General features: G+C 47.1%; 1 protein-coding gene across 3 annotated transcripts in view; it reads left to right on the forward strand.

Moving 5' to 3' along the window:
• GAS7 (growth arrest specific 7) overlaps positions 1 to 27,652 on the forward strand; it is a 99,578-nt gene that overhangs the window by 27,950 nt on the left and 43,976 nt on the right. For 2 of the 3 annotated variants that reach the window (XM_074160142.1, XM_074160140.1), the window contains exon 2: positions 10,027 to 10,147. In XM_074160142.1, the coding sequence (XP_074016243.1) occupies positions 10,027 to 10,147 (121 nt within the window). Of the gene's footprint in view, positions 1 to 10,023; positions 10,148 to 27,652 lie in introns of all 3 variants that reach the window. The other variant, XM_074160141.1, reaches the window with a different exon arrangement.

The following is a 27,652-nucleotide window of genomic DNA, read 5'->3' on the forward strand; positions in this document are numbered from 1 at the left end:
TTATCATCTCAGTTACCCACCCATCATTGTCCCTCTGTGTTGCTGTTACTGTTCCTCTCTGCTCCATTGTGTGTGGAGCTGAGCCCTTCATCACAGCTATCTGCCAGTTGACCACTCCTTGGCCAAATGCACATTTCCCTCTCCCAGCCACGCTGGAGAAGCTCCACCTAACAGTGCCAGCTCCTTGCTGCTGCCCAATGTGGCCGCCCACAGCTTCTTTCCCATCCAGTCTCACTCTGGCCATCACATTTCCGTGCAAAGCTCAGCTGTATAACACTAGCTGGGAAGAGCTGCTCAAAGGGAATGGGATACTAAATGACTTTTTGTCCATTAGCACAGAAAGGAAAAACAACTGTGTATTTTCCTACAGGGTGATTCTTGAACTCCCTGTGAGTGAGTGAATGTGCATTATACTTGCAGAGAAACACGTGTGTGTGTAGCTATGGTCACCATGTTCTAGACGGGCTTTCTTACTCAGAGCAGACACCACTCCCATCTGGAGTTCGGGGTCTTCGGCTCCTGCTGTGAGGGTGGTACTTCACTTCCCCTTTCTTGGTTGCTAATTCAGTGCCAGGACTCGATGCCCTTGTCAGGTAGTGCTAAATCCTGTCTCAGGATAGCACTCAAACAGGCTGAGACCGCACTGAAAAGGGAGTGTAGGAAAATGATGAGCTCGCTTGGGAGCGTGCCAAGAGCTCCGGCAGAGAAAGGTGAGGAAGTCAGCAGCGCTGTCCTCCTCTGCCCTGTGCTCCCCCCGCCACACCTGCACTCCTCAAACTGGGAGCCGTCACAGGCTTTTTGTGCTCTTTCTTCCCAACCACCCTCCCCAAATCAGGTCTCCACTCCCATGCTCTTTCCCCGCACTGAATCTCTCCCTCACCCCTTCTTATCGTTCCTACTACTTACACCTGCCTAGTGTCCCTCTCCTCAGCCAAAATAGTCTATAGCCACTGCCAAGCAGCTCCCTTGGGAGCCTCCCAAGCACTCCCACCTTTGCCGGGGAATGAGCATCGTCTGTGGCAGGACCTGGACCAGACGTGGTGCCATGGGTTCCATGAGACCCACCAGAGGGGACAGGCTCAGATGCAGCTCAGTGCCGTGGCTTCTCCCAGTCTGGCCCCTCAGGTGGCTTCATGTACCAGGCACACGTTGAGAAGGAAGGGAGACGACTAAGCTGCACTGGAGTTACTCGGATTTTTTGCCTCTGGCTCAACAGGCCCTGTTTTGAAGGGGTCTAGGTGGGACTCACAGATCAGATTCTTTCTCTTCCCATCTATTTTGGTCTCTCGCACAGCACTGAGCCAGAAAACACCACCCAGTCTTGTCTCCCTGGGCCATGTATCCTTCAGAAACAGTTTGTATTTCCGTAGTTTAGGGTACTGGCAGAGAAAAGTATACCAGTCCCAGAAGTCTAATTCTCTGCAAACATGGTGCTATTCATGGGTATTAGCTTAAAGCAAAGTCCAGGGCAAATGCCTGCACCACAGCCAGGGACCTGGGTGGGAGAGGAGGGAAGATTTTGGCAGCTGTGGATCTGGCTGCGCCCTTGGCGGGGGGAAGATAGAGCTGAGGGGGAAGCATCCACCCTGCATTTCAGAGCTAAATGTGAAATAGAGGGGTGCAGAGCTACAGGAGAGTTGGCTCCAGAGCAGAGACCCATGCACAAGGGCCATCTGCTCCTCCTGGTCCGAGCTGCAGTGGGTTGGTAGGAAGATGGCAGAGATGGCATCCAAGGAAACAGCAGCTGCACGGAGATGCTGAAGTTACTTATAAGGAAGAAGGGGGGAAGAAGACTTTGGCATGGCACAGAGGAGACTTACAAGGGCAGGGAGATTTTTTAAGACTGGGAAAAATGAGAGTTGAGCTGCTAGACTGGCGTGTGGGTCTGTGCTGGGCATAGCTCAGCCCACGGCTCCAGTGCTCTGAGACACCGAGCACTTGGTAGAGGCAAAGAGACCATTTCTCTTCAAGGAAGAGGGTTGGTGTTACAGAACGTGGCCAGAGAGGAGGCACAGTGCCTGAAGGAGTGCCATGGGGGCTGAAGGGGCAGCGGCATTGGCAGTGTGTTGCTGTGTTTCTGCTGCAGAGGTAGTGCCCGCTGGGCCACCCAGGGAGGGCAACTTGTCCCCAGCAGCCATGTGCCATGAGATTCAGGCAAATGGGAGCTGTGCTGGTTGCCATGACAACCTAGACAGGTCATATGACCCGTTCCACTTTCTAAATATAAATCTGTTTCACACAGTGTATGGGACTCCATGGAAACCAAATGTTGAGCAAGAAAGATTGCATAAAAATGAACAAAATACAGAATGACTCAAAGTATGAGAGAGAGAGAGGCTGTGGGTAATGCTGAGGGGTTCAGCGCTGCCCCAGGCATCCCCCTTTTCCAGGGCACACGTTGGTGCAGTCACACCCATGCCCAGCCTGGGGAGGGTCTGTGGGATGCTTCTCAGTGCTGGCATCTTCATGCCAAACTTGGGGTGGACACGAGTGTTGATGTGGGTATCTGTGCTGCCAAGGGTCTTCTGTGGACTCCACTCACTAGGACATCCTATTTGCAGCATCAGCTGCATGAGCCTCACTTCACCGGCCACACCATATCTGCCTTATTTCTGCTTCATACCCTTGCTCTGACGCACACCTTTGCCAAGTTCGGTATGCATGAAAACTGCAGTTAGACGGAAACATGAGCTCAGTAATGTCAGTAGAGAGCAAGGTTTTCCCCACAGGACAGTGGGCTGTTGTGGTGCAGGTTCATTGTTGTGGCCATTTTTCCCTGCTGTGTCCTTGCATTGCTTGTTGCAGGGAGTTTGCCCCCCTGCATGTTTTGTCCAGTTTTCTGTCCCCAGTGATCCTCCAGCACTGGGCAGGGCACTGCAGAGGAGCTGCTTAGCTGGACTCTGTAGCCTTTCTTTGTGCTGTTGGATCTCAGCAGAAGTGTGGTGTGACTCTGAGCAAGTGGCAACAGCAGGTAATGACACTGCGTTTAATTCAAACCTTTCCCACAGCTAGAGGCATCCTCTTCATTTTCTCCAAAGCCAGATGCTTTATTGAAATAAAATCATAGAAGAATTTAAATTGGAAGGGACTTTTGGAGGTCTCTGGTCCAACCCCCTGTTCAGAGTTAGATCAGGTTGCTCAGGGCCTGCGTTTGTGGTTTTGAGATTGTTTTGCTTTACCTTGGGTTGTGCCTTCAGGAGAGCCCCTGGGCTGCACACCGCTGGAGTGCAATGCGAGCCAACACATCTTCAGGGAGCTCAGGCTTTTAAGTGCACAGATGTTTCCTCCCTAGGATCCCTCTTTGAAGGGGAATGGGGATTTCCTGCAGTTTGAAAATGAGAAGTGATTTTCCTCTATTGAGCAAGGCTGAACTTGTATGAGGGGGTTGGTCAGCATGGGATGGACTGATGTCTGCCAGCCCTTCACTCCCTGTTGCCTCACTTTGCTGCACAAAACGCCTCTTGGCTTTCTTTTTTTTCCACCACTGGGAGGGGATCACATTGCCAGGTAGTCTGAGCAGGATGATTTCATATGCTCGCCTTTGCAAGCTCTCTGGCTCATGGTTTGGTGCTGAAGAGCTCCAGTGCCCTCTCTGCTTTGAGGTGCCTTTTGCATTTGCTGCTCATTTCTGTTCCTTGCTGCTGTGCGTATACCAGGAGAATCTTGTCCCTGTGTTTCTGCAGGCAGCAAATGAAAACCATCGCTTGTCATGGAGAATGAGACCTGTTGGGTGGCTGGCTCTTGTCTACCCCTGCACGTACCCTTGCTATATGGACTTCTCATCCTAGGAAATCTCATAGGAGGGAAGAGCTTGTGTTCTTGGGTTTGAATGTTTTGAGAGATACTTTGGTCCCTTTTCCAGGCAGCAAACAGAGACGCAGGCAGATTTCACTGGGGTCATACATTCTCTGCTGTGCTCACATTGTTTAGGTTTCCTGTTTCCTCAACTGTGTGTTGCCGACATCCTTTTCAAGTCTAGATCTGACTGTCCACCACCATGCGGTGGCTGGTGACGCTCCCAGAAGTGACAGAGAAGGGAGTGGCGTAAGTGTTTCTCTCAGCTCAAAGGCACTGCTGGAGTTGCACGATTTGGAAGGCAGAAGCCCACCCAGCCTGAGCTTCTGCACCACCGGGTCAGGGGCTTCAGGGTCCCATCTTTTTCTCCAGTTGGAATAGAACAGATCTTCTAGAAAAAGGCACTTAATCTGGTGGAGGGACTAAAAGAAATGCACAGCCTCCTGGTAAGCTGCTCCAGTCAATACTTATCCTCATGACTGGCAGATTCTTTCCAACCTGAGCCTGTCTAGTTTCAACTTCCAGTCGCTGTTTGCTGTTCTGTTTTTGCTGGTTTGTAATTCTCTGTGCTGATATTGAAGCCTCCTCTCCATGTAGGCAGTCCTCTGTTGTGAGTTACTGTTCTCACGAACTATCCTGGCAGTACTTGTAAAAATAGGAACAAGAGATCAAAGTAATAGCACAGTCTTGCCGAAGAGGTGTCCCAGCAGAAGCACCTCACTTTTCTGTGCCCTGTGGCTGGGCACAGGCTGTGTGCCCATAAGAGCTGGGTTTGAGCAGCACTTTGAAGCGGGTCTGGGGCCCACTTGGCCACCTGTGCCAGCGTGGTGCTGGGCTCCTGAACACCATCTGCCTGTTGCTGCCCCTCTCGGTGCTGTCTCCTGGCCCCATCTTTGTCGTGTATCAGCAGCAGGAGTGCCTATCATTACATGCCAGGTTAGCCCGAACTTCTCCCATATGGGTGTGCAAACGTGGTTCCAGTTTAACTGTGCTGATGCCAGAAGAAGGGACTGCCTAGGGCCTGGATAGGACAGGGTTTGTCTGCTGAGAGCAACGGAGTGAGAAAGTCTCTCCTGTTATTCAGATCTCCTGTTTTGGCAGAGAAGGGACGATGTGCTGCCACCATGGCCTCCATGGCACTCTCATTTCTGAAAGGATGCACTGCTGAGTGTGCCAAAACTATGAGGTACTTAATCTGTGATGCATTATAGAGCCCAGCCCCATATGCTACTGCCCCACACCATCTATCCCAGAACCTCCAGTATCTTTGCTTCAATGGGTGTAGGGTGGTGAGAAGTAGAGGATGAAGCCAAGTTCCATTTCTTCTTTGGTTCCTCCCCTATGCCTTTTTCAGTTCCTCTTTCCCCCATAGAGTGTCAGTTTGGAGCAGAGCTGCTATAGGAGTGGGAGTTCAAGTGTGTGTGGGAGGGGATGGCACTGGGACCAGTTAGGGGCTCTAACAGAGAAGTGTTCCCAGCATCCAGAGGATCTTCCTCTGTGGTCCCCAAGGGGGTATAAAGTCCTACCCAGTAGTGAGCTGCTGTTTAGGGTCACATTTGTCTCAAACAAAAGGAAGAGATCCACACATCCACACTGTCATGGTTTCAGCTGGGATGGAGCTGACTTTCTGGCTAGCAGCTGGTGTAGTGCTGTGTTTTGGATTTGGGATGGGAATAGTGTGATAGCACACTAATGTTTTTGTTTGTTGCTAAGCCCTCCAAGGCCTTTCTGCTCCTCACACCACCCTGCCAGCGAGCAGGCTGGGGGGGCACAAGGAGTTGGCAGGAGACATGGCCAAAGGCTAGTCCATACTGTGTGATGTCATGCTCCATATATAAAGCTGTGGGGAAAAAGAAGGAAGAAGGGGATGCTCAGAGTGATGGCACAATAGAGCCCTGCTTTCCTGGAGATGGCTGAACATCTGATGGCTGATGGTGGAAAACAGTGAATTAATTCCTTGTTTTGCTTTGCTTGTGCTTTTGCTCTACCTATTAAACTGTATTTATTTCAATCCACTGGTTTTTGCTCACTTTTACCCTTCCCATTCTTTCCCCATCCCACTGGAGGGGAGTGAGTGAGCGGCTGTGCGGTCCTGTCTGCCAGGTCCTATCTGCCAGACAGGGTTAAACCACAACATGCACACACATCCAAGCAAACCATTGCCCGATTGTTTACAAGACCTTCTGCATTTGGCAGTGCTGGAGTTTTCCTCATATTCAGTCCTCTTGACCATCATTCAGAGTGACTATTGTGTTCACAACACTTCTTTACTGCAAAATCAGAAGCAAAGGTAGAAACATTAGTATATCAAAAATAGAATTAGTAATTGCCAAACATAATGCTTGTGTGCTTTTTTTGAAGTGATACACATTTTGGCAAGGACTATAGCTAAAATATTGGATTAACTTTGGTCTTTGTACTATTTCCATGCAACTTTTGCTGGTGTCCACTCTATACTGTTCATATCTGTCTCTTGGCATGACCTTTGTTTAACAGTACAACCATGGCACCAGTCTGCTTTTCCTGCAGTCCACCAGGGAAACCTGAAGCAACACTGAAAATGTGACTCAAAGGATGTTGGGGCAATTGCAGAGCTTCACTTAAGCAAACCAGCGGTATCTGTCCTTGCAGGGTACTGATGCTGACCATGTGAAATGAAGTAATACCATGAGCCTCTAAAGTGAGCTGAACCTAGTCTTGACCTTTTTGGTACATGGTATCACTGTAGGACCATATTAAGAAAGACAAGTAGCGGGAATGGATAGGACTTTAGTTCCAGAAAGGAAAAGAAGGTGTTAAGGACAGAAGTGGTGACCGTGCAGTAAAAATGTGTGAAATTCTGTACCTTCTAGATTCTGGAACAGAACCCAGGGTTGGATTATCCCAAATTCCTCTTATTGGGGTGATCATGCACGGCAGAGATAGCCTGGTGTAACTTTGTTATCTTCAAGGCCAGAGATCTGTGCAGAGATTCTAAGGGACCCAACCTGCTACCAAATACTTCATGAGCTGGTACATACACTGTGGAATTTATGTTTCCTTGTGTCTGCTTTTGCAAACAACAATGGGGGACCATTAACCCTGTGATGGGGAGAGTTCAGGAGCTCTCCCAGGATTTGTCCCAGTGCTCTGTGCTATCCCTTGGAATATGCTAGGAGAGAGACTGGTTTTGTGGTTCAAAAAATAGCTTGAGGAGATCATGCTTTCCCTTCTGATCTGACCTTCCCTGCATATGCTACTTGATCCTGAACCTCTGAATGCCTTTTAGCCCTGGCTTTCTCACAAGACCTACTTGTGTGTGGGACAAGGACTGTGGGTGGGTAAGGTGCAGGGACAGCCCCTCTGGAGACAGGAATCAACCAGCCACCTTCTTAGCTGTTATTGCAATTAATGGGGTGACTGCACTGGTCAGACATACTCTTTCTCTTCAAAAAGAAAGAGTTCTTTTTTCTCCCCAGTGTTTCGTTACTGGGGCTGAAACTGTAGAGAGAGGTGCCTGAGAGATGTGAGATAGAAAACTCCCCTGCATGGCAGGTCACAGGAGCTGAACAGGACCAAAAGTAAGCTTGCACAAACCAGCTTTTGTTTGTAAGGCCCACGTGATAAAAGTCTGTGTCAGTGCCATACACCAGTCCACGTACCTTCATCACCTGCACAAGCAATGCGATGCTTCCAGTCATCATGTCTGGGGAGCCTGCAGTGAGTTATTTTCAGTCTTGACTGAGAGTAAAACCAAACAAAAGGATGATGCTGGATATTAGGGCCATACTGCAGGTGTCAGGGCTGAATGAGCAAGTTTCTGGTGGTGCCAGTATGTGGCTGTAAACAATTGGAAATAAGTATGTGGTTGTTGGAGCTGTGGTAGAAGTGGCATTGCATAGTGAAACGAGGCACTTCCATAAACACCCATATCATGTTGGAGAAGAGCTCAGGTAACCTGGAGGTAAAACTGGGATAGCTTAATTTTTCTGTCATATCTATGAGGTTTAATTTTTTCATTAGTAGGATTTAGAGCTTTCACAGAAAGCTATGTGAAACAGGGAGGTGTTTCAGTGCATATATGGAGGGGTCCTGCCCCTGTGTTCATAGAAGAGGCATGGTTGTGCTAGCTTCACTAAGACAAGAATTTCCGTTAGTGCATTTCTAGGCAATAGACTAACACCAGCAATAAGTGAGAATATGTGCCTTTGGGCAGGCTAATGTGTAAGAGAAGTTTTCGCTTCTGTCCTAAGCTGAGATCAGAAAAAGAAAAAAAATCAAGTAGTAACATAAATTGTGAAAGCTTCTGCTTTCTCACATGTACAGCAGGGTAAGTGGAGCTGTAACTTGATTTGATTAAACCTTAGCAGAAACGCAAGGGATAGGAATAGATGGCAGAGATCCTACTGATTAATTCTGTATACCACCCTGCCAGCCATAGGCATGCAGAGCATGAGATTTGAGTCATGCAGCCAGCAGAGTCCCTTTGTAGCTCCCAAGCTAACTTGTTCAATTCATGTTGGGCCAGCTGAGTCTCCCAGTCTGTATTCCTGCTGAAGGAGAGGAGCTGAAATCCGAACCAGCATAGGCTCCATCTGTGCTGCAGCAGTGGGACAGTATTCATCTCACACTGGCCGTGGGTCCATATGGCTGCCTTGCAGCCTGTGACCTGTCTGTGCAAGCATGCTTGGTGAGGCATGAACACAAGATCATTCTTGAATTCAGTGTCTCTTGAGAGTCATTGTAATCAGAGTTTTCTGAAACTGAAAAGAAACATAAAAAACTTTTGGCTCCAAAATCATTGAATGTCCATTTTATTCTGGGTTGGAACAGAGTTAGAGTTTCACTCAAAGACTGAATGTGCAGGAGAAGGACACATCACAGGTTTCTTTCTGATGGTACTGTTCATACACCTGTCAGTGTTTGAACACTATATGCACCCAGATGCTGAAACCTTGCCTGTCGCCAGGAGGGGGCTGCTTGTGAATCTAGTGCAGTCACTTCAGACCTGTCCTGGAGAGAGATTAGCTTCCATGAGAGAAATAATTCCATTTCACACATTTTTCCTTGTTCTTTTGTATTTCTTCTTTTGAAAGCAATGCAAACAAACGAAAAAAAACATGCATGCCTGGTTTGCCTTAGGGAATTGCGGAAAGGCAAAGTGAAGCTCTCTGAATGTGAGCCAGGAGGAAGCTGTTGGGTTCATGGCTGCAGCCTTGTAGGGCTGCAACTGGCAGTCTTTGGCCATGCATTGTGTCTCTCTCCCTTTGCCTTACTCAGTGTTCCTGGTTGAAGGGACCAGATGGGGTTCATGCCTCCTGTGGGATGAAGCCCTCTCTACCAGTCTCACATCAAGCAGCTGCTGTAAATCCCAGGCTAACAAGGAACCACCAGAGCTACTTGGAAAAGGGAAATAGTCCAGGTGATGCCATATAGTGTGGACAATTACTTGCACTTCAGCTCCACCTCTTTCTTTTCCTTGCACCCTGAACCTGCACTGAGGCTTGCAACTGTGTTGGTGAAGAGATGTACAGCTGAGGTGGAACTTGAACCATGATAGCAGTTCTCTGTGTTCCTGAAGAGCAGGTGACAGCATGATGCTCATCTCCTGCTGTTCCTAGTGATCTGGATCACTCCTAGAAATCTGGATCCTAATGATCCTGTATCTGGATGCTGTGGATCCAGATTACCTCTAGATCACTAATGTATGCATTGCTAATTACATGCATTATTAGTATATAATCAGCATACTGATAAATTTACTTCACCAAAATACTGCTATAGGCAACATGGATCTGCAGTGCTGCTTCTTGAAAATATCCGAAGGTGGTGGTGCCCCTGTAAATTAAATTGGTGCAGCACCTCCATGACCAGCGCTTTGACCCACCAGTATATCCACATGAAAGTACCTGAGCGCCAGACGGATACCTTACTTTCTCAGACAATTGATTACTTTATGCTTTGCATTTTACTGCTTAACAAGAGTCATTTTCTTGGGTAGGTCCAAGTGCTCATGGGATATCATTTCTCTCCCAAAGGATGTTCTGTGTAGCCAGTGCTCCAAGGGAAGGTTGTTTCATGTTCTGGATGAAGCTAGGACAGATGAGGGGGGAAATGGACTGAAAGTCCTTGGGTATATTGCAATCTCTAGAATGTCAAACCACATGGTCCCTTTCCAGATGTGTATCTGGTTAGACTTTACATTATCTAGATATTAATTTAATAGGTTGGGTTTTTTTCTTTTCTCAGCAGAAACCCCGAAAGGCAGCTCCTCAGACAGGAGAAGATAGCTTGAATGGCCACCTTCCCCCCGGCTGGCAGAGCTATATGTCTCCCCAGGGACGAAGGTACTATGTGAACACCTTCACAAATGGTAAGTGGGGGTGGGGACTGCAGTAAATGTGTCACCCTAGCAGTACAGATCTGTTGCAGGAAATTGTCTCTCAAGTTGATTTTGATAAGAAGGTAGGCCCAGAGTCACAGGAATTAATATGACTGTGCCCCATATGAAAGAAAATAATTATGAGAAGATTTAATCTTCTAATCCTCTGTCATCTTAATTCTGACCATTAGAAGACATCTGAAGCTTTTACAGAAGACAGAGAATGTAAAGTAGAAACACTCCTGCCGTAAATGTTTTAGAATATAAAATACTGTTAAGGATATAATTTTTTACTACATTCCTTATTTCCTTCCCCTTAAGTTGGAGATATTTATGTCTGTATATGTACATCTAAGTAAAGTAGTTTGATAGAATGTCAGATACCACTAAAGCACCATTAGGGGAAAACAGAAATAGTTAATTGAAGAGTTTCTCAAGTCAGAGTCAACTTGCCCATGGAGACAAAGGAAGAAAAACACATGTAATGGGACATCAAAGACAGAATTTTCATTTTATATTTGTGTGCTTTTTTCACTGTTGTATCAGTAGATAAGCAGCCTTAACTCATCATCTGCTTATCATCTGCTCTAGACCTGTCAAACTTGTACAACCTCTGGCTTACCTAACATTCTGTGTCTACCTGCTTTTCTTGTCATGAGCTCACAACAGCGTTGCAAAACAAGGACTTGTCACCAGCAAAACCAGATTTCTTTAGCAGAAAGAATGACAGAATAAGGGAGGAGAGGACATCAGGAGTTCACCTTGTTCACAACAGAGTCAAAGCCACCAGGAATGACCACTAGCATTCCTCTTTCTGAGTCACTGTGAGTGCAAGGCGAGCCATGGACTGGCACAATGCGCCTCAGTTTATTCAGGGACTGATGTGTTTTATTTCAGAAGCCTTTGGCCTAGAACTCGGGCAAGTCATTATTTACCTGAGTTTTATGAACTGACATCTCATAGGAATCTCCAGAAGGCACGTCACCATTAAACACTGCCTTCATTTTCAAGCAGTCTGCTCTGGCTCATGGGCAGCATCCCCTGCTTGGCTGGGGAGGTCAGTAGGAGTTAGATACCCTGTCCCCACTGCAATTCACAGGTAGGTGAGGAGGTGATTAAGCTCAGTCCTGAGCCATCGTGGTGATGGACCCTTACTCGCATGCACTGGTCTGAGGTCAGATAAAAACAGTAAGAGACAGAACCTGGCTTTTATGTGATAAAAGCTCTTGTCACCCTACCCAGAAAGGTAGATGACCTGGACTCAGTTTCTTCATACTGTCAGGCAGCTTTTTACTTTCTTCACAAAAGTTACAGACAATATAACAATGGCCAATAGCAACATCCTGATTGGTAGGTCCAGGTCAGATATCAGGAAAGCAATTTTCTCTAGGAAGGCAGGCTAGCCCTGGCACAGGCTGACCAGGGAGATGGTGGAATCTCCGTCCTTGGGAGATCTTAGAACCTGGCTAGACAAAGCTGTGGCTGATCTGATCTGTTGCTTGCAGTGGTCCTGCTCAGAGTGAGTAGCTGGGCTGGAGACTTCCAGAAGTCACTTCAACCAGACCTTCTCAGGACAATGCCCAAACCACCTATGGTTCTGCTCTCAGCTACTTCAGTGGGATTGCTATTCAGCAAGAAATATGGTTCTCAGTCTAGCAAAGAATAAAGAGAGGTTAGTAGTGGGATTTCTGTGTTCTCTTCCTTGGTTTAGGGAGCAGTTATTCAAGTTCTGTTTAGATGAGAAAGATCCTCACCAGAGTAGTCCTGAGCCCAACTGGCTTTGAAGTTAGGCTTGTTCTTGTTTCTTGTGCTGGACTCAAGAATCATGCATTTCTGAGCCCCCCACACCTTCCACAAGAGCTGTAGCCTTTTGTGAGACAACAGGATTCTCCTGCAGCATGTACAGAGTCACTCTGGCCCCTCCACTCCTCCAGCTTAGCTGGTGTTCCTGGCAAGCTCAGTTTCTCGCAGACTGCTCAGTTAGAATATGCTGCTACCTGAAAGTCTTCTAGCTGTGTATATACTACTTTTTACTAGTTTATCATTTTAATGATATTGTTTGGGAGTATTTTTTCTCTAGTTGGGCTATGTTGTGCTGTCAGATTCACATCCCAAATGCCTATGCTTCCTCAAAGTGGATTATGTGGCAAAGAAGTGTCACCTGTGGTATCATCTAGGCCTCAGACAAAGCAGAAGCTGAATGCAACCTCCAGGCCTTTCTGTTGAAGTGTGTGATGAAGCATCATCCAGCCCTTGGCATGAGCAGCTGTCTGGACACTGTTTTGATTTAATCTGACTAATTGGCTCTGACCTTTGTCACTGCAAAACTAGTAGTGCAGGACTATCCATAGGCAGATTGTCCAGTCTCATGTTGGATATGTGCTTTCTTCCTTGACTGTGCTGCAAGGTTGGACCTGCTGAGCCATGCAGTCACCATAAAGCCACATTTGGCATGCAAGGCTTGCTGTCTAACAATGGGATTGCACCTTGACACTCAGGAAGTATTCTTTGGCTTTGAGTCATATGATAAGTCAAAGACAATATGCTATAAAACTGCAGTCCCCATCTTTCCTACAGTAGAGTTGCATCGGTGTGGGTAATGTTTATGGTAAGTCTCATAGACCGGACAGCGCACTGACTGCACCCGCTGACTTGTCTGAACCACTTATTTGTCCTCTCATTGCTGCAGCTGCTGCTGGGAGTATCAAGATAAACACTGGCAGTGTTTGTCGTGGAGACACAGTGCCAGCACATGTCTCTGTCACAGGGTTTCATGGGCCTCCTTCCTGCTTTGCCTCTGTAGCACCATTGTTTCAGCAGCAGGAGCTAGGTCTCTTTTCCATCAAGGTCTTATTTGTGTAGATGTACTCCTAGGTTGCTCTCTCTTTGTCATAGTTGTCACTAGATGATGAAAGTATGCTGGAGCACTTGAGAGACATACCACTGTTTAGTGCACAAACATGATAACTCAGAGGTCAGTGGAAGCTAGCTGGTTGGCCTTTGGTCTGATCCATGTAGTTAAAGGTCTTCTGCTCACCATTGCCCACTAAGAGGAATTGATGCAAAACTCCTGGTTTGTAAGGTCATAACCATTTCTCAGATCTCCAAGGGACCAGTCATCTCTTTACTGAGATGGATGCTCAGAAAGTGTTTCAAGACCTCCTCCACACTCTTCACAAATTCTCTTTTTTTTTCCCTTCCATGGGAAGTCTGGGTGTTTCACACAGTGACTCATAAGTGGCTGACTGACTGCATGTTGACTTGCTGTAGAACTGCTGTAGGAGTGACAGCCATTGCTAGAATGTACATCTGGTCTCAGCTGAAAGAGAAGGGACGTTGGTAACCCATCAGGAAATACTGTAGCCCCTGCATACATTGCTTTCCCATGGTCTTTCCCCTCTGATTCCACAGCTGAGACAGTCTGAAATGATGATTCTTCTCATGACACACACAGGCATCAGGAGACTCTGAGGGGTCAGGGAATACAGCTGTGGTTGCTGATGGCAATGGTGCCTCCCAGGAGGGGCGTGAGCACTTCTCTTGCTAGGACACTGCACATCCTGACAAACTATATTGGTAACTTCTGCTTGCCGGACAGAGGTCCAGCTTCAGTGGGGCTGATGAAACGTAGGCTCTTTTAGGATATAGCATAGCATGGGAATTAATAGCTCTGGGATCTGTCGATGCAGCCCAACAGAATCTGGATGCTGAGTCTGCCTAGGAGAGAAAGATGTTAGAGATTACCCACCCAAATTCTGCTGTGTCTGGTCTCAACCAAATGCCGGCAATGTTCTACATGAATTAATCCCATACAGATGGGTGCAGCAAGTATACTTGTTAATGTACGGACTATTACAAAATACAAGATTCTGTGTAAGATACATTTCATAGTTAACCATGCCAGCGAGTCATTAGAGGGAAGAAAAGGGAACAAAGTGTTAACCAGTCAGGGTAGGTCCCACCCATCTGAGGCAGAAATATTTGCATCTCCAAGAGAGTGATTCAGTCCTTATTTTAATGAATACAAATGGCCAAACTATCTCCTGGGCAAGGAATAAGTACTGTAAGATTCAGAGTGAAAGATTAAATCTGTCTGAACCCCCTTCAAAAGGCTTGGGAAGGAGCCTTCCCTGAGCCAAGGAGCTTCCCAGAGCTGTGGAATGAGCGTACATTGTGATGCAGACTTTCTCATGGAGGGCTCTCCTTAACAGATGCAACAAGGCATAAGGGATGTGCTTGGAGAAGAAAGCTCTTTCTAGCACCCTACCAGGAGAGGACAGCACTTCAGAGCGATAAGGGAATGAGAAAGGACTTTCTGGTTATTTTTAGTCTAAGTGGTTTAATTGTGGTGTTTTGTTTTTTTTTTTTTCCCACTTCTGTCTTTCACAAACATCTGTACCTGCTTTGCTAAAACTAGATGTTGTGAATAAAGTATTTTATTAGGATTGTACATTAACAGAGCTGCACTGGAAGGTGAGTTTAAGGCAACTTGGATAACAGCAAGGCACTTTCACTGAAGGTTAAGGTAGATGTTTCAGTTGGGGGTGACCTCAATAATACCCCTGTTTCAGGGGACCTCATCCAGTTCACTATCTACTCAGCCCTCCCAGGGCCTTCTGCTGCATGGAGTAGGTGGAGAGCTGGCACCAGAGGGGTGGACCCTCTGACATGCAGCAAAACACTGGGAGACGTACTTGAACTGTAAGGGTTTCCAGGGACCTTATTACACTGGGCTACACCGAAAAATGAGGTTTTCTTCCCTTCCATTTGGAGCCCTCTGTCACAGAGAACTTCAGTTTTCAGTCCCGCAGTGGAAGGAGGTTCTGACTTCAGATCTGTTTAGGTGTGTGCCGTGGTTTGGCCTCAGACGGCAACAAAGAACCAGGGGGCAGCCGCTCGCTCAGATGGGGCCCCCACCGCCACCGCGGCTGGGAGGGGAGAACGGGAAGAAAAAAGGCAAAAACTCGTGGGTTGAGACAAAGGCAGTTTAACAGAACAGCAAAGGGAGCAAGAAACAACAACAACAATAACACCGACAGAGGAATATACAGGCACGAGTACGGTACCACCGCTTGCCCACCGCACCCGGGATGCCCCCCGACCGCTCTGCTCCTCCGGGGGATGACTTCCTCTCCCCGCCCCCTCCCCCCCCCCCCCGCGACTGCCTGTCCCTCCCCTTCCCCGGCCAGCTCCGGCTACCCCCTGGGCATGGCTCCCATGGGATGGGATACTTGTGTCCCTGCTAGGTCCTGGGGAGAATTAACCCTATCCCCGCCAGACCCAGGACAGCGGGTCCCTCTGCATGTCTCATGTCTCCTGTTATCAGGATCTACAAAGCTTCCTATTCAACAGGAAGAAACATGAATTTGTCCTGGAAAGGCTCTTTTGTTGCTATCTGTCATTGACCAAAGATAGGTTCCCTCCCAGGCACCTCTGAAATGCTCTGCAGAGTTTCCTTCCGTTTCCAGGTGCAGAATCTGGACATGGATCAGAATCATCATGCCAAAACAAGGCTGTCTTCTTCAGGTGCTGAAGCACCGAATTGTCTAAAGGGACTGTACCACTTTATGTAGCCTTTTTTTATTTCCTTAAAATTTTTGAATTTTTTGAATTTTTGAATCCAAGAAGGGATTTCTGTGTCTCAACCATGGTCTGAGCTCTGCTTGCCAAGAGAACAAAAGGTTTCAAAGAAAATAAATATTACTGATTATTCTAGCTTACAGCAGGTCTCTCTGGCTGCTGTGGAGACTGTTTTTTATGCCTTTTTTTCCCTCTTATTTTAAATAACTTAGAATATCCCTTTTCTGTATTATTTGCTCTTTGCTTCTCCTACCCACTGAGGCTGAGCCAGGCAGTGGAGCTAAAGTAAAGGCAAAAGGCTATCTACTTCTACTCAAGCATGCAGAAATTTGAGAGAAGAAATTAATGGCAAGTAGAAGAAGCACAGAGCTGTTCAGTAGATGGAGTAGGAGATGCTAGTCCTCTTTCGTAGGTAGTGATCCGGGGGAAAAAGTAGCCAGAAAGTGAGTGGAAGGAAAGAAGGGCTCCTCTCCACGATGCAGAGCATCCTCAGCTCTCCACGCTGGAGCCCTGCTGGTGGTTCCTTCCAGCTGTGCATTGCGTGGGCTGTAGACACCCCGGGACCCGTCCAGCCTCCGCCAACAGCATGCGGCTGCAGGAGCTGTCCCTGATCCCACCTTTTCCAGAGGTACCCAGACTTGGCCGGCCAGTAAACTCAGCTAATTGCTGCAGTGCGATATTGTGGTTTTTCCTTCAGGGCTGATGTTAGGTGGCAAATGTGGTGCTGCATTTTTGGCTGAACAGCACTCTGCAAGGTCTCCTGTAGCCTGAAGCTCACAAATCCATGCTCTTGCCTTCTTTGTACACATGTAACACATCCCTTAGGCTTTGCTATCATGCTTCCTCCCTTTGATTGTTCCTTCCATGATATGTCTCTCATGCGTGAGGCAGAAGACAGTAACTTATCTCAGCCATATGCTAAGCATATGTGGAAGCTCCAGGCATTGGGTTCACTGTCTGTTCTTTTAAATGTTATATCTGGACATCCTCTGCATGACGTGTCCTTCTCTTGCAGCACTGCAGCATCCTGCGTGCCCAAACAGTTGCTCTGGCAGTCAGTGGGAGGCATATCCCAGAGCGGGGTGAGGGCTTCACCGAGCTCAGGGCTGCAGCTGAGCCCTGGGTGGGGTAAGAGCCCAACAGAGCATCCCCCCACCATCTGGGGCCTTTATGAAGGGGAGTTCTGGCAAGAGCAGGCTTTCTTGGCAGGTTCATGGCAGCTTTAGCACTTCCATTATTGACAAGAATTGGTGGGAGGAGGCACCTGCCCTCTCATGTGGTAGGACTATGGCTGAACATTTCTACAGCCTCCAGTCAGGGCAGGTCTGTGAGCAGAGACCCCGCGTGCAGGAGAGGCAGCTTATTCACAGGAAGACCGGTCTTAGAAGCAGCAAAGGTGGTTTAAAAGCTGGCTAGAGGGAAAGCAAACTAAAGGGAAAGGGGACCATAGTTAAATTACAATAAGATGGTGCAAAATTGCTTGGCAGATCGTACTCAGAGCATGGTAATCAATGGTCCCTTGTCAAAGAGAAGTTTGCGCCGAAGGAAATCCTGCAGGTATCTGCCCAAGGCTTCGTTCTTGTCAGTATTTCCAGAAATGAATGGCGTGTTGACATTAAGAGTACTTACTCAAACGTTAACTTTAACTGATGCTGGGAGAGAACATGGTGTGCTGCTCCGAACAGGCTCAGAATTCGCAGTCATCCTGGGGCTGAGGACACACGCTGTAGTAGAGTAGGATGCTGTAAAGATGCAGCTAAGATGGGAGATTTAATCAGAAATAATTGACAAGGACAGGCAATGGAGCAGTTTACAAAGACGTGGGGGCTCTGGAGGATTTAAACCGAGTGTGAGCCAGCAGTGTTGTGCTAGTACAAAACCAGCCAGCATTTTCCATTGTATAAATGGAACGTTGTCTGTGAGGGATGAAGTAAGCCTCCAACTTTACAAGGAAATTATAAAACCTCATGTGGAATATTTTATCTTGTTTGGGCTCTACACTTCAGGAAAGATGTAAACCAGTTGGATAAAGCCCAGAAGAGAATAGCAAGAATGATGGGAGATGTGGGAAACTTGGCCCATGGGCACATGTTAGGAGACTGGGGCTGCCTGCCCTAGGAAAGTGAAGACGTGGATAGGGGCATGAAAGTAGGCTTTGAATCCATAAAAAACTGTTGTGGAGAGGACTGTTTGCAATGCCTGTCATCACTAGAAGACACAGTAACACACTTCAGTCGCAACAACGACAACTCTAACTCTTCCTACATCTCTAAGATAGTAAGTGTGGGAGTAGAGAGCTGCCTGGGCGCCTGTATCACCGGAGTTCTCTAATAGCAGGTTACGCAAAACTGTGAAAAATCATGTTAGCCTTGTTTTGGGGCACAGCAGGGACAAAATGACTTCCTGAAATCCCTGTCAGGCCTGTTTTTTCAGTCTGTAAAGCCTAACCTATATGGAAAATATTTGTCAATGTAGGGGATGACAAAGGCCTGGGACTCACATGGGAGTTGTTCTTTATTTGGTATCTTTGTGTTTCCCCAGTTTTTACATACGTCACATCTGACTAGGCTGTTGTCACTCAACTGCTGATTTGCTTTTTCTAGTTGTCTAAGTCAAAGAATGTTAATACGGGTTCAGAGAAACATTTACTGTGGTTCGTTTGTTGTGTACCTACAAGCACCTGTGCTGAATGTTTCCACTGTGCTTTGGGACAGACCCTGCTCCTCCCTGGACAGTCCTGTCCTCTTGCTCCCAGGGAAAAGCTGGATCAGCCAGCACCATGCTGTCCATCTGCTGGGATGGTCACAGCTGGGAGGGGACGTGGCCTTTGAAGGAAGCCAGCAAGCAAAAGCTACACAAGTTTTGGTGTGGTGGGGCTCTGTGCTGCTCCCCAGCTGAACCCTTTGTGTAGTTCTGCTCCCTCCTCCTGAAAATAGGAGGTGTTGAGTGATCGGTCTATGCAACAAACTGCCTTTCTGAACATGCTGGCACTGCCCATCTCTGCTTCACCATTTGCTTCCCTCCTCACATGGTGCAAAAGCCTTTGTTTTTTTAATTAAATAGTTTTCTTTCCTCTTGGTGCTTGAGCTATTCAGAGATAGGAACTCAAGTATGCATTCCCATTCCTGGAGAGGGGAAATACGATTTTAGGGGCAAGTAACATCTTAATTCTTTTGAGTCTTCAAAATACAACAGAACCTTCCCCTTGCTGAGGCACTAATATTCTTGTCAGCTGTTTCCAGTGGTTAGTGTCCTTCCCTGTTTTGATTATCTGCCTGTGCTACCCATACATCTTATCTGACCATAGTAGTCACACCATGTGTGTTGTTCTGTGGTCTAATTTTCATTGTATTTACCTGAAAAAACACAAGGAAATTGGTGCTTAACTGGAAAGAAATAGAATTTATGAGACAGTGTTACAGAATCTTCTTGGTTGGAAGGGACCTTTGAGATCATCAAGTCCAACCACAAAAAAACAAACAAACAAACAAAAAAAACCCACCAAAAAACCAAACCAACAAACAAAAAAACCCAAACACACCAAACACCAAAAACAAAACAGCCTCTGCAAGCACAGCTTCAGGGATGTCCCAGGAAGGACAACATGCTTTGCCTCGTTCAGGGTAGCCAAAGCATATGGCTTAGAGCTGGCCAGAGCTGCAGCTCAGTGTTACAAAGCTGTGAGCCCCACAGAAAGCTTTTCTATGTGCTAGAAACTACTAGGTCTGAGCTGAAAAAAAAATGTATTTATGTGTGCAGCACTAATAGGTTTGATTCAGCAGATGGAGGGGAAAAACTTTTCTGCTGTTGGAGCGATGAATGAGAGACCAGTGATTACTTTGAGAAGTAACTCTGAGGGTGAGAAAGTCCTTCCCAGACCTGCAGTACTGGTTGTTCCTCAGCAGTCCATCCCTGTGCCCTTGTACAATATTACTCTGCCTTGGATTTTTTACTAATCAAATTTTAGATGTTAAGATCTCCTCCTAGCCAGTGTTTGGTTATCTCCATGCCCATGCTTCCCCAGTTTCTCCAGCCTCAGCATGACTACCGACAGCACCTTGCAATACCACAAGCCCCTAGGACGTGTGCTCAGTCCGTGCTGTCCCATGCCTGCTGCGTATGCCAAGGAAGAGGAATTGGCTGTTTGAAGTGTGTAAGCAGACCAAACCCCTTGTCTACACCTCCTGAAGCTCCTGCTGCCCTGCAGGGGATGTCTAGGCTGTAGCAATGGTGCTTGTGACTCCGGATGGGGAGAGCATGGTCTGGAACCCACTCTCTCTGTGCAACCCACCCCTCATATACAGAACATAGATCCTTCCCAGTGGCCCAGAGGGGTTTGTAGGGACGGCTGCTTCTGCTTCCCGGGGATGGGAAGGGTGTTGGCAGCTGGGGGTGATGGCAGCTGATGGGATGAGGGAGAAGGAGGTCTGTGCATCCCAAGATGGATGGGTTTAGGGTTCCTCTTTGCAGGCAGGAAGAGAATAAAGTGTAGAAGGATTGGAGAGAGTGTAAAACACTCTTGTGCACAGCTTCCATGCTTCTTCTGAACCAACCTGTCTGCCCATCGAATTCCCTTATTTGCTTCAGAAGAAATATGAACACAGGCTTTTTGTTATTTCTGCCTCACCAGAACTGTGCAAACAGTGGTGGGCTCCATCACTCGAGGCCAACTGTCCATCTGCACTGTCCTTGGGCTCACAGGTCAGCTCTAGTGTTGACCTGTTTGGAGAAACATGAAATAAGGCCTCCAGAAACTTCCAGTTAACTCGTGGCCTTCATATTTCAAGGGAGCTGGCTCAAATCCCAGCTTGATAAATTTCCCAGTGCTTTATGCATACTTCTGCATTTCTGTCTGTGACTGAGGTGAGGGCTTGTTGTGTGTGGTCTTACTGAAGTAAAGCCAGTAAGTGTTTATGTGAAGTGCTGTAGACTCTGTTGGTCCCTGGGGGCCTGTGTCCATTTCACCATTGAGCTGAGATTGCCTGTACCTGGCTGTAGATGGGGGGTGTGTGTGTATCCCTGTCCATTCCCTTCCCAAGACAGGTACCATTGTGGCAAGTCAGCAAGAAGCTCTGTTGTTCTGCTGAGAAATAAAGAAATAGAGGTCCCCAGGCTAGTCTGGGTTGCAAAATCACTCTGTGTGAAGCTTTCAAAACCTTTCAAGTGTATGAGCTGTTGGGAAGACTGTGAATAGGAAGAAACCCGGTCTGGGAGAGAGGGAAACAAACAGAGCGCTGACATTTCAACCCTGAGCACATCTGGACAGCCTGTGGGTTTTTTGGAGGCAGGTGCAGGTAAGGTGAAATCATTTCTGCTCTGGATATCTCCTACCTGACAGTCACTGTGAAATAACTATGTTTATATTCTTGCTGCTGTTTTGGGGGGGTCAGCAGCAGGCTTCTAGATGGTATTTTCAGAGCCTGGAGGAAGGAAAATAGCACTGCTCTGCCCTGCCTGCATGTCTTTACAATGCTTCATATTCAGTTCAGACAGTGTCAGGACTGCTGGCAACTTCATGCAGCTTACTAGGGCAGAGCCTCTCCCCTTCCCAGGACTACACTGGCATCATCTGAAAGAAATGTATATTTCTGAAGTAATTCACTATTACGACATTTCCTTATCAATAATAATTGTAGTGCTGTGTTGTGATTGCAAATGAGAGAAGACATGAGTCTGTGTACAAGTGATGGGGAAGGATGTAAAGACACAGGCTGGGATGGGTAAATGAAGGGGCAGAGAAGGTGAGAAGCAGTCAGGGTGGGAGGGTGGAGATGCTATCCAGTCTCTGAAAGGTGTCAAGAATTGTGTGCTTCACATAGCCTCTTAAAACCGTCTTCCGGGCATGGACAAACCATCTTTAAGAAAACTGGGGTAAGCGATGTTCTCTGCTTTGACATCCCATTAATCCTCTTTTCACATGGGAGACTGTGGACTCAATGGTGCCGGCAGAGCAGCTGATACTGCAAATAACCTGGACTGTGGGACAACATGGAAAAGTTTCCAGGCAGCTGGGCAGGGGAGGCCTTGGTGCGTTCTCTGAAAGGGGAGCCTTAGGATCACACTGCCATGCTGAGTTCAAAAGTGCTGTGTGCCCAGAACGCACAGCTACTGTGCAGTTAACATATGGTTGCTCAGTGTCTTTGGGAGTGGAAAGTGGGTGTGCTTGGGTGCTTGGGTGGAAGATTCAGCAGGAAAATATTTAATTATGCTGAAGAAATACTCTGATGTGCTGCAGCTGTAATACTTCTTGCATTAGTCAAACAATAGCGCTACAGCTACCTTATCCATCGCATTAAAGATGATATATATTTATGACACAAGAGTGCATGTGGCTTGCTGCCATTGTGCATTCTCAGCTGAGGTCAGACTTTCATGGTGTGTCCTTGTTTCCAGGCTTTTCTTGTCTGTGGTGTTATGCCCTTCCCATTTACTAAACAGCTTTCTGTCTCCTGGAAAGCAGGAATTCTGCTTTCATGTTATCTTCATCCTAATTAAGGTCCGTGTATTCTCATTGTCACAAACATCATTAGTAAAATGCCACATGCAACAGCAAGTTCTGGGGCATAGACTTTCAGGCAGTCCTGAAGTATGTAGCTGCAAGCAGTGGTTTCCTTGAAATGAATCTCAAGCCCAGCAGTTCAGAGTGTTAAGAATATTTTCTTGTTCTGCTTGAAAAAATACGTATCACTTAGTATCCTCCTGGTACCACCAGCCAGCTTGTCTGTTTCTGTTCTCCTGGGTACCCCTTCCTGCTTACCCTTCACCATTTTTCCACTGAAGTTCCTAACTCCAAGCAAGTCTCTGATCCAGCTGTGCAACACTGGAACCTCCAGCCTACGTACTGACCCCAGGAACAGCAGGAACAGCAGAAACAGCAGATTGTTCTAGCTAGCACGCAAAAATAGCTGAAAACTCAGTGCCATAAACACATTGAATTTCCCTTGCAAACCTAGTCTTTGGGGACCTTAAACAGCTTATGGCTAGTGATCAGCTGGGTTCTTCCATCCAGCATGATGCTGTCTGTCTCCAAAGTGAATTTACAAGGGCACTAATTTCTGCTAAAACATCCTGGTCCGAGTGGTTAAGCACTGACATGTCTAAGCCCCATTGGATTCCACAGCTGGAAACTCCACCAATCTTCATCCTCCTTGTGCCTTCTCCATCGGCTGCATCGTGAACGTTGCCTGGCACAATACAGGCAGATAAGCGATGGTAACAGTGGCTGTGGTCATCTTGTATGCGATACCTTTGTCATTAGGACACTTACTGGCTCTGAGAATACCCACAGAAAATCAAAGGTACTTCTGTGTGTTTCGAGGTTCTCCATCCTAAAATATATCCTTCACTACATTTATGTCTCATAGCTTCTATGCAATGCCAGAGCTGAGAGCACTCTTACATGTTGCAAGCTCAACTATTCTTTCCCAAGACACAAGCATTGTAAGCACATAAAAAGGATTAAATTAAGAAGCACCAGGTGCAAAGCAAACCTCCCTACTGCACCATCATAAGCTAGACGTTAATCAAGAATATGAAAGCAGTTTTAATAATGCTGCATTTCACTGGGTAATTGGAGGATGACAGGCTATGCAGAATTTTCTACAGTGATCACACAGTGATATTTGCATTTTCAGTGAGGCTGTTGTGAGTGAGGAAGGGAGTGAGTGGCCAGCTCTCCAGAGGAAATGAATATGTCCAAGGGTGGCACTAAGGCCACAATAACAGCTGGTCTTTATGTAACTTTAACTCCAACCTTTACCACATCTTGAACTCTCTATTTTCAGAGAATAAACAAGACTTATTTTGTCTTTGCTTCGTTAGAAAGCAACCTCAAAGTGCTGAAAGCATGCCATTTCTTTGAGAGAGGTGACCCAGTATTTCATCTAGACCAACGTGTTCCTGGAGCTCCTGGCCAGCACACCTTGTTGCGTCCCTGAGAGCCAGGGTGCACGTCAGTCTGCGGATGCATTAGAGGGGCTCGCTCCTTGAAGACAACCAGTATTGCGATGCTGGAAAGCAGTGAGGAAGTTCACCACTTGCAGACAATTGTTGCCTCTTCTGAAGTACTTGCTAGACCTGAAGTGAGAGATCAGTGGATGGAAGGAATATAACCATGACCTACTCTAGTACTTCCTCTGCCTAATATTTTTCCATCTCTCTGAGTCAGTTAAGGACCTTGGTAGGATTTAGTCTGTGGGTTGAGGTTTTTCTTTCATATCTCACCAGCTACGGTCAACACCTACTCCAAGTAAACTTATGAACTGCAGCTGAAATAGTATCACAGAATCACAGAATATTTTTGGTTGGATGGGACCTTTGAGAACATCGAGTCCAGACAACAAAAACAAAAACACCAAAAACAAACAAACAAAAAAAAAAAACAACCCCACCCAAAAAATCCCAGAACACCAAACACCAAAACCAAACCAAAACAAACACCCACAACCACACACCACACCACCCACAAACAGACACAAACCAACAATCTCAGGCACTAGAGCATGCCCTGAAGTGCCACGTCTACACGCTTCTTAAATACCTCCAGGGATGGCGACTCCACCACAGAATATCACAGAATATTTTTGGTTGGATGGGACCTTTGAGATCATCGAGTCCACCTCCCTGGGCAGGCTGTTCCAGAGCCTGACCACTCTCAGTAAAGTAATTCTTCCTAATATCTAATCTAAACCTCCCCTGCCCCAACTTCAGACCATTTCCTCTGGTCCTGTCATTATTCCCTTGGGAGAAGAGGCCAACACCCACCTCTCTACACCCTCCTTTCAGGGAGTTGTAGAGGGCAACGAGGTCTCCCCTCAGCCTCCTCTTCTGCAAACTAAACATGCCCAGTTCCCTCAGCCTCTCCTCATATGACTTGTTCTCTCGACCCCTCAACAGCTTGGTGGCTCTCCTAGTAAGTCGTCTGTGGAGACATCTAAGATTTGTCAAGCATTTTACTTACATGTTTTTTCTCATACAGATAAAACTTTTCAGTGACATTTTCCCTCTGGTACAGGATGTCCTAGCTTGAGGGTGGTATAGAAACCTGGCCTGGTAATGTGGCTTAAAACCTAAGGGAAAAAGTGTGTCTCAGAAAGTGCTAGAAATAGCATTATTATCACTACTAAGTGTGCAATGAAGGGCTCACTTTTGTCACATGGTGACTGCAAAAGGAGGGGCACGGTACAGGTCCCAGTGCTCATTCTGAAAGATCAAGTAAGGAGTATTGTCAGCAGCTTTTCCCATGCTGTTGAGGTAGTGACAGGCACCTCTACTCTCAACACATGGACAGAAGATTTCAAGAACTCTTGGACGGTGCCTGTCTCCATAACACTGTTTTGAGGCCAAAGATAAAAGCTGTGTGCCAGCCTCAGCCTCTTTTTTATGAAGCTGCCTGTGGGATGGAGCTGGACTTCAGTTCTGACACTGCAACTCCTGCTGAACTAGTTCATGCACTGCAGAGTGCTCTGCTTGCAGCACGTGAGAGACTGAATCTCATGGTCCGTGCAGGTGCAGAGAGATTTGCATCTGTCACTTTTGCCTGCTTTTCTTGTCTCTTTTCATTGGGTATGAGGATGGAAGTAAAGGTCAGGGTCCTGGGAGGCCCATGGAGAAATGTGACCTCTCAGTGCAATGTAAGGACACTGTGTAGAGGACCATGCTGCAGTTCAGAGGCTCACGCATGGGCTGGTTGGGCCTGTTGAGCTGATGTTGCTGTAGGTGACCCATATGGGCTTCAGTACTGCAGGGCTCACTGAGCACAAAGGCGGAAGAGCTGCTGTGCTGAACCAGGAGAGTCTGCAGGAGGTCAGGAGGGGAGAGCCAGGACTGTTCTGCCCGGCCTGGCGTCCGTTCTGTGAACGGACGCAGCGGTGAGACCTCCTCATTCCAGTGAAACAAAATCTCGTTGTGCTACATGTTCCTCTACGGAATAGGAGGAAAACATCACCATTGTACTCGCCTTCACCCACTCCTTCTGAAGTTCTGAATGGTTTGCTACAGTCTCAGGGCACTGCAAGCGATTTCCCCTCCTCACACGCACAAACCCACACACTCCCCCTCCCTGTCCTTTGGGCTCTTCTCTCCCACACACACTATCAAGAAATGAAGTGCCATGAAACCCTTTCTGATTCATCACAAATGTGGGGAAGATCTTAGTCAGAAAGGGGAGAAAAGATGCGAGAGCATGGACAGGCGAGGTGAGGTTTGCTTCCAGCCAAGCCAGCTGGAGCATGGTGGCTTCCAGCAGCCGGGAGGTGTGGGCTGGGGAGGGTACTATTGCGCTGTTTCCAAAGCAGGGCTGTTTGCACTCCCTTCGACTCACAGATCCAACTTTGCACTTTGGGGAGACACGGACAGGCTGCAAACCTTGCTGAAAGCCTATAGAGATGCAGTGGAGTAGCAAAGGAAGGCTAGGAGGTGTGCAAACCCTCTGCACATACAGGCAATTCCTACGTGTCACTGGCAAGAGCAAAGTGAATCCAAAAAAGATGAGGTAAGACCGTGGGGCCTGTTCCACCCTACTGCAAATATGACTTCTAATTCTACATGTTTTCAGGAACAGTTTGGGAGAGGCTTGCAGGGTTTCTTCTTGTGGCATTGAGAAGGAACATGTTCTGTTGCTGTTCTTCATCCTTGTCCGAGTGGCCTGTGCAGCCTGCACAGCTTCACACTATTCAGGGCAGAAACTGGGTTTGGAGCTGCTCAGCATGACAGATTTATTGCTGTTAAAACCAAAACAAAACCCAAGCCTATTTATAAAGACGTGAGGTAGCACCAGTAGTTGGGTGACATGTAGCTGCTACAGATCCTTAAGACCAGGGAAAGTTTCTGCACAGAAAGCAGACGCAGAGGTCCTCTGGCTTGCTCTGCCCCATTCTCGTAGTTTGGCCAATGGAACTATGGAGCATTTAGCTCCTAAAATAACACTACAAATGACACCATGCAGAGGTGCTAAACCCATTCCTGAAAGCAATATGAGCACACACTGGAGGGATTATGCTAGACCTTAAAGCCCTGATGTTTGCTGATGTTGTATGTTCAGACTGGAAAGCAGCTGCTTTGACCTCAGATTGCTACAGGATTCATGAAGAAGGGACATAAAATTCCTTCTTCAGCTACTGCAGTTTGATCACAAAAATCATCTGCATCAGGACCTCCTCAGAAGCTGTATTCTTGACTAACATGACGCCCCAGAGTGTGTGGCTCTCTGAAGGCCTGACACATCATGTCATTTCTCATTCTGCCAAACAGATGCAAAATGAACTTTCTTTCCCAAAACACCACAGGTTTCCGCTTTCCTTTGGGAGGAAACGCTTAACCACATCTGTGAAAACCCTCTTTGGTTCTGTTGGCATGTATATCTTGGGTCTTGTAACTGTTTTTCCTCTCACTAGGTCATTTCAGTTTGAACAAGTAGCTTTCTACTGCCTTGCTGTTCAGTAAATAATTTCCAGGTGCCTCCCAGGGCTGCAGGACTTCTTCCTGTTCACAGACCTCCTTCGCAGTCCAGAGAGTGACAAGGAAACTACTGATTATTCCTTCCCCTCATTGGCTAAATAGAATAATTAACACGTGGCTGATAAGAGAGGACAGAACTTGTTGGTGTTGATCTGCCAGTGCTAAATTGCACTCTCACAGAGTGAAAGGTTTAGCTTGACTTCCACATCCTCTCTGGAAAATTAGGTGGGATATCTCGTCCAATATTGAATCTATTCCTAATAGCAGTGATTATTGTTTTACTCCAGTGTTACAAGTAGTCTTCAGATTTTCCAAGCACCAGGATCAAAGGCCACATTTGGTATTCCAGGCCGGTTTGGCTGTATCAAACAGGGTGTTATCTCTCACCAAGACTCTTCTGTGTAGTTGTGGGAAAAAATCACCCCTCCCCCTTCATTCACTCTTAATAATGACTAAACT

This window comes from Numenius arquata, chromosome 17 (genome assembly GCF_964106895.1).
Source record: "Numenius arquata chromosome 17, bNumArq3.hap1.1, whole genome shotgun sequence".
Taxonomy (NCBI): domain Eukaryota; kingdom Metazoa; phylum Chordata; class Aves; order Charadriiformes; family Scolopacidae; genus Numenius; species Numenius arquata.